Source organism: Triticum dicoccoides, chromosome 2B (assembly GCF_002162155.2).
Source record: "Triticum dicoccoides isolate Atlit2015 ecotype Zavitan chromosome 2B, WEW_v2.0, whole genome shotgun sequence".
NCBI classification, from domain to species: Eukaryota; Viridiplantae; Streptophyta; class Magnoliopsida; order Poales; family Poaceae; genus Triticum; species Triticum dicoccoides.
The window spans coordinates 536,216,025-536,223,165 of record NC_041383.1 but is presented as its reverse complement, the minus strand read 5'-3'; the positions used below and the strand labels follow the sequence as shown (position 1 = coordinate 536,223,165).

The window sequence follows — 7,141 nt, the reverse complement described above, 5'->3', positions numbered from 1 at the left end:
GGCGCCGGCCACTGTGGGGCGGCAGCGGCAGCTGCAGCTGGGGCTGCAGTGTCCCAGCGAACGCCGCAGAGGCCCCTGGATGCGGCGAGTACCACGGCAGGGCCGGCGCCCGGTGGCAGCGATCGGCGACAGGGGCGGCGGCGGCCCGTACGGGCTGGCCAGGTACATCCGGATCCCCTGGACGGCTGTGACAAGGTCGTTGAGGACCCCGGTGATCTCCTCCGGGGTGTAGGCGGCGGCCGGTGGTGCGGTGGAGGGCGCCGGCATCTGGGCGGTGGCGGCGTCGGAGGATGCGACCAGCGGCCCAGACGGGTAGGGCAGCGGTGCGGTGTAGATGGCCAGCGGCGCGGTGGTGACGGCCTACGGCCAAAGCGACGGGGTGGGCGGCGGTGAAGACATGATCGAAACTGAGCTACCTGATACCAAATTGTTATGGTGCTGCTAGAAGGAGGACGCGAGAGGGCCGACCCGGGGCCTTTTTGCCCACGGCCGGGCAAGAGGGAAGGGATTTCCTTCTTAATTCTTGCTTGATTAGATTGATACATCTCCTCTCTTTATATAGAGAGGTTTACTTGACTCCCAAGCAAGGCTTACTTGACCCCTAAGCAAACGACCCTTATTTCTAATTAACCCTAAGACTAATCGGCCTATTACGTACTCTAACAGGTCCTTAGACCCTTGAGGGGTGTCCTCATCGCCTCCCGCCAGGCCCAAGTTGTCGGAGGGCAGCGCGGGCGGTGGCGCCGTGGTACGGAGCGGCGGCGCGCCCCCGTTGGTGTCAGTGGTGAGGGTTGGGCGCGCCTGCTGCAGAGCGGTGACCGGGTCGCCCAGATCGGAGACGCGGCGCTCCAGATCCGGCCGCCACGCGACGAGATCATCGAGACGAGTGGTGACCGCGGTGAGGGCCGCGATGTTAGCCTCCATCGTTGTCGTGAGCTTGTCGAGGTAGGCTTTTGCTGCTGGATCCATGGCTTCTACGATATGGCGACCGTGGCGAATCCCTCGAGTTTCGATGAGATGAGCCAGATCGAGCGGAGTGGAGGTGGATTTCTGGCGACTGATACCAGATGTTAGAGACAAGCAAGGGGAGGAATCGATCTATAGTCACTCAGTGGCGATTTGGTCTGGATACAGGTTTGATTACACGAATGGGGATCGAGAGTAGCTAGGGTTCTTGCCGCCGCCGCCATTTGTGATCCACTGGATGGGGAGAGATGGGGACGGGGTCGCCCTTAAGTAGCAGCCATGGCTGGGCCGGACTTGGCGTGCCACTCTGGGCTGAAGAAGCGTGGGTTGGTGTGTCGGGTGCGGCTCGCTGGCAGGTGGGGCAGGGGTGTCGGGGGCGTTAACAGAGGAGGAGCTCGATAGTTGTGACGAGAAGACCATCGCGCTCTAGAACTCGATCTAGAGCGACCCCAAGTCTGACGAGTAGCTTATGCCCAGGGATCAAGTAGTATTGGTATGAAGTCGTCATTGCAATGTTTGTAGCATGAACTATATTTATGTTTGATATGTTTGAAATTGACTTGGTATCTTTGCACTTTTGTTCACAACCAACATTTTTTAGACGACATGCACACGTCTTTTCCATCCAGCCATTTTTTTTTGAACAAGAGAAGGCGCTTAAAGCGCCCATATATTCAGCTCGGTAGTAGAGTACAGCATGAAGTACAAAGCCCTGTAAAGACACGGTAGATAAGATAGAAGTTACAGGACAAAGCATGTTCTTGTGAGCTGAAGCAAATCAACCGAAGACAGGTTCAGTAGCACTACTAAGAACCTGATGATCATCATTATGAGCAACTCCATTTATCTTCCTCGAAATGTGAAACACCTGTGAATGGAGATCATCTGTAATCCTAAAGAAATCTGCAAGTGGTGCTCTGATTGCCCATGGAGTGGAGTCAGCAGAAACATTTCTGGTTGCAGCCTCCTTTGCCAAAGAAATGTTGTCCGTCAGGAAAGTTGGTTGTGCCACCTGCAATAGTTGGGCAATTTTGGCTGCAAGAAGAAGAGCGAGCGCTTTGCTTGAATGGGCGAAGTAGTGGTCGGGGCTGAGGCTTGGACCTGTACGTCAACGTTCTTGTTGCCTTGAACGAATGTGAGAAAGACACCAATGCCCGTGGCAACACTACCATTTGGTAAACCTGGAACTTTTGAGCACCTAAAAAAAGCATCATAATAGATTTTTGCACCATCAACAAGAAGATCAGTTGTAAGAGTGCTTCCCTGTATTGGCAATGTAGTAGCATTAACAGGGGAAGTAGCATTAGTAACAACATTGCGATCATCTAAGGGGGAAACCATCTGAGACTTCTGCTGGTCGTCCAAAGCTACGACAGCCACATGTACCTGATGTGGGAGTGAGCATCTCCTATCAAAAAGACAATCACATCTGGACTTCCATATGCACCACAAAAAATTGAAAATATTAGGTATAGTAGCATATGGATGGTCCATATTGAGCAAATCTAGAATGACACTTCGCATAGAAAGATGATTTTCTGTTAGAAGATCACTCCGGAAGTACCAAGGATGCGCAAACCATGCTGCTCTAGCAAAGTCAAAAAGGAAAAAAAATATGCATTTCATTTTCATCTTGAGCACAACGACAACATTGTTTCGAAATATGTACAGAGAAAGACTAGCTCTCAAACCTGTTGGAAGGGCTTTCCGAAGCAATCTCCAGGCAAAAGTCTGGACTCTTGGGGCCATCAGTTTTTTGTTTCCAAATTTGCTTTAAAAGAGCTTTAACCTGATGAGAAACCTGAAAAGGCCGATCCGATGGTTGCGCTTGAATATCCTGCAAACATAACTTATAAGTAGATTTTGAGCTACACTTTCCATTAGGAGTAAGATCCCAAACAAGAATATCTGGGCAATTGTCCTGAACTATGGTAGTGTGAATGATTATAGACGCCATGGGCTCGTTAAAAAGAGAATATATAAGCTCATTGTTCCATGCTTTTTGCCGTGGCAGCCAAAGGTCACTAACTCGAGCAGGATGGATGAAACCAACAGGTTGGATAATTAGATTATCATGAATATTAGTCCAAGCCGTGCACCAAGGGGTACTCCAAATGGAAATGCTCCCTTGGGTGATATGGTATAAGCAATGAGCTTTGAGTTTAGGGAGCATTCTAAGAATAGATGACTAGAAAGCTGATTTTGGAGGGCTAGAAGTAGCAGTCCATATGGAAGAATCTGGAAAATACTTAGACTTGAGAACAAGGGACAAATGTGACGACCATTTGTACTTTTGTTCCTAAAGCATCTGACGGCACAGAGCACTTATCAGCTAGACGCCGTGCACAGAACATCGTGTCTATATCAATTCCGTTTTACATCATATCTATCGGCGCACTAGTGTCCTATTGTACATCATTGGAGGTTTTTTGATGTAAAAGGCACCTTGGTGCCCTCATCTATTGGAGATGCTCCCAGGTAAGAAGGGATTCAAGCAGTGAAACCGACGACATGTCCCAAAGGAAAATTAACAGGCCAATTTGCTACTACCCCAAATCAGTTGCATGATGAATCGCTACATAGCAGGCAAGAACTGTATCGTCACAAAAAATAAAACGCAGGAACTGTATGAAAACGATACCAGCAGAATTTGCAGAAACATCACATCCACATAACAGGATTCCTGGGAGAAATGAAGTGTAACTGCAGGCATCAGCTCAGCTACAGACACGCTTGCTTCAGTAGTAGTACAAAGAGTTTGCTGAAACTACACATGGAAATCAATCAGACACATCCCTCCACCCTTGTCTGAAATACAGGGCTGTTTCTAAGAGATGGTTCGACCTCCCCAGGCATTTTTCAGATGATGATGATCGACTCCAGTAATAATAAATGGTGCAAAGATCAAAAGATGCTGAATTAAATTCAGTTTCTCCTGCTTGCGGCATCAGCCTAGAACACATGCACCAGCACATGGCCATACAAATCTCATCTGTGGACAAGACGAACAGCATAACAATATCTTGGAGGGGAGAACACATGGCATTTCTGCTGCACGAGTCGTTCCTCTTCGTCCTGCGGATCTAGCTATCACCATGGCCGATGGCTAGCATCGGCAGATCAGCCCGAGCAACGTCCGGGACGCCGACAGGGGGCAGAGGCGACGCCTCGATCGCCTCGACCACCGGCTTCTTCCCTATCTTGAGGCTACTCTTGACCATGTCCCCGACGGACTTGAAAGGGTTGGTCAGCTTCTTCTGCACCGCGAGGAGGAACGACACCTCGTTGAACTGCCACGCGGCGATCATCACCATCACCGTGCCCAGCAGGATGTGGGTGATCATGTTCTGCCTCTTGATCTTGCCCAGGTCTTTCGCCACGTCGCCTGGCCCCGCCTCCTCGCCGCTCTCCGGGTGAGGATTGATGGAGTTCAGTTCGGCACTGTCCGGATCGACATCGTTTTCCAGCGTGTCCAACTGTTGAAAGGATTGGTTAAATTCAGGATTTGCATCTCAAGAATGATGAAATGAAACGAATGCAGCAGGATTTGTATCGACAGAGGATGAAGTCGTATGTAGATGAATGTCAGGTAATTGCAGCGGCAGATGCAAGCCAATCTTGGGACCAAAAGGTGCATCTGCAACCTGAAAAATTCAGATGTACAAGAAGAAGCAGGCACATAGATAGATACCTTGGAGAGCAACGAGGAGAGGAAGAGATCCTCCTCATGATCCATGGCGCCCTCCTCCCCTTGGTGTCGCTGCTTGCCCCTTTTCTCCTCCAGGAGCCCATGAATGGCCTCCTGCAGCAGCTCCACCTTCTTCCTCCTTCCCTTCTCCCCACCACCACCACCCCCGGCGTCTCCTCCGGTGGCCATGCCGACGCCGATTGAATGGGACAAGAACAGATGCGCATGAACGGCTGAAAACGAAAGGAAACAGAGGAACGTGCACGCCCCTTTCCCAATTGGAAGAAATTATACTGAATTCATGTCGCTGTCGTGGATTCAGAGAGATCCTTCGGGCCCAGATAGGTGTTTCTAGGTCCCTGCCAAACGGGCGCTGCAACTGGCAATCCAAGCGACGGCGAGATGAGATCGCGAGGTCTGCGGCTGCTGGCGGACGGGGAGTGAGGACGGGGGATCCAAAAATGGCGTAGCAGCGGCGGCTGGCCGGAGGTGACCTTGACGACAGGGCTAAATAGCTCGCATGTGCGACGTGTGGCGTGGCGACCGCATGGGAACTCGTGTGCGGGCCACATGCTCCTTGCATCGTGCTCGATCTAGGGGCCTCTTTTGTCCGGCGACGTGGCACCGCGGGCAAACGAGAGCAAGGATCTTGAAAAGATTCGTGTGCTTTGAAAGAAAATGTATATATTTTCTAAACACAGTATGGACGCACCTGCTCATATGAATGTGTATATACTCAATGAATGCGTATATGCACACTCTACCCCTCGCAGCACTTCAAAGAGATTGAACCGGCATATCATCTTAAGATTTTATGAAGTTACCGTAGACGCCTCGTAGTCGATGAGAGCGTCTCCTTCGACTGAACGCGTATCATCGAAAATCCTGTATTCCGTAGGCACCTCGTAATCGATGGGAATGTCTCCTCCCAATGAACACGCATCACCGAAAATCCTGAAATAAATCCAGAATAAATGCGAGCACCAGCACTTGAACCCTGGTGCGCTGGGGATACCATTGTCCAACCACAAGATGGTTCGCATGAAAGAAACGTATATTACTATCGGTGCATTAGTTTCTTTAGATTGTACATCGCGGTCAAGGTGGATCAGAAAACAAGAGAACTTAATATTTATTTGTTAATTCATACCATTGTATGTAATGAACTGACCACTGCAGTCTCAAGTCATTGAAAGCATACACGTCTTATATCTCTTATTGATTTCCTTTATTCATGTCAATAAACAAGAAACGAAGTGAAAGTTAATGCATCATGCCTAAGTGTTTTGGGATTATTTAGTTTTTGTAATGTGACTAATGCACCGATACGGAGGGAGTAAGTAGATAAAATTTAAATTTTTATCTCAAGTTTTACATTTATGACAGATATTACTCTATTTAGCAAACTCAATTTAGCAAAAAAAAAAACTCAGTTTATATCTCATTTAGTGAAACTTGTGTCACAATTTATTTCAGTTTATGTTTCCCATTTCTTCAGCTGACCGACACTTTGCCTTCGACAGTCGATACAAGCAATACCCAACGAACTCTTTTCAGAATAACCAACAAAGTAGCCCTTATCTGATTGAGTGTACCAGATTAAGTGTCGCATCGTTCAATTTTAAGAGAAGACAAATTGAGTTCTTTTCATTTCGAAGGTGTTGTTTTGATAGATTTTGCTTGTGCTCTATTCAGTGTAAAAGTCGCAGTCCCTAAAACATACTCCCTCCGTCCCATAATATAAGAGCGTTTTTGGTACTAGTGTAGTGTCAAAAATATTTTTATATTATGAGACGGAGGGAGTAACTCAAAACGATAACGGGAAATTAGTTGATGACATCATCAATCTCACCATGTCTAGGTTCGATTACATCCCTCGGACACTCCATTCATGTGTGGTGTTCCGGGAGCTGTAAGATTTTTGTAAAATAATCCACAACTGTTCAGATGTTTGCTAAAATCGTAACTCGAATATTCCCCTATGCAATCTGATCGTAGAAATTTGATTTTCTTGTTTCAATGATTTTCTACTTCACTATGAAATTTCTTGATTTTTTCGAATGTTTCAAACTTATGTTTCATTAAGTAAATATAACCATCGGATCATATACTCTTAAATTCCTTGATTTTCTACTCAAATCATCCGTGAAAGTAGAGGAACCCACCATGCGCAGCTACACTCATTGGATCATATAGATCTATATGTATGATTTTTCAACAAGTCGGTCGCCCGTCCCATATGGCATGTGAAGAGTGTTTTAGTCATTTTAACCATTAGTCAATATTCTCAAGTGTCAAATAATTCAAAATCAAATCACTCAAAAAATTCATCATAATGAAGTTTCTTCATGCGTTTTTTCCAATATGACCCAAACGCCACCGCCACAAACAAGTGGTATTCGGATCGTCAGACTTGCCACACTAAGCGTCAGTGTTATGGATGTATATATTATCATCAGGATTAATAACAAATAACCCCATTCACAA

At 47.3% G+C, this 7,141-nt stretch overlaps 1 protein-coding gene across 1 annotated transcript; it reads right to left on the bottom strand.

Annotated features, from left to right (window-relative positions):
- Positions 1–3,655: 3,655 nt before the first annotated feature.
- On the bottom strand, positions 3,656–5,074 carry LOC119364698. The gene is made up of 2 exons (XM_037630199.1): positions 4,658–5,074; positions 3,656–4,442 (listed from the first exon to the last, which is right to left on the bottom strand). Exons 1-2 carry the CDS (start codon positions 4,841–4,843, stop codon positions 4,050–4,052), a joined length of 579 nt encoding a protein of 192 aa, XP_037486096.1. The 5' UTR covers positions 4,844–5,074; the 3' UTR covers positions 3,656–4,049.
- Positions 5,075–7,141: the final 2,067 nt, after the last annotated feature.

Coding starts and splice junctions, on each gene's coding strand:
- LOC119364698 (XM_037630199.1), bottom strand. CDS start 4,843: ATGGCCACCGGAGGAGACGCCGGGGGTGGTGGTGGTGGGGAGAAGGGA. Junction 4,443..4,657: donor TCTCCTCGTTGCTCTCCAAG/GTATCTATCTAT, acceptor TCCTTTCAACAG/TTGGACACGCTGGAAAACGA.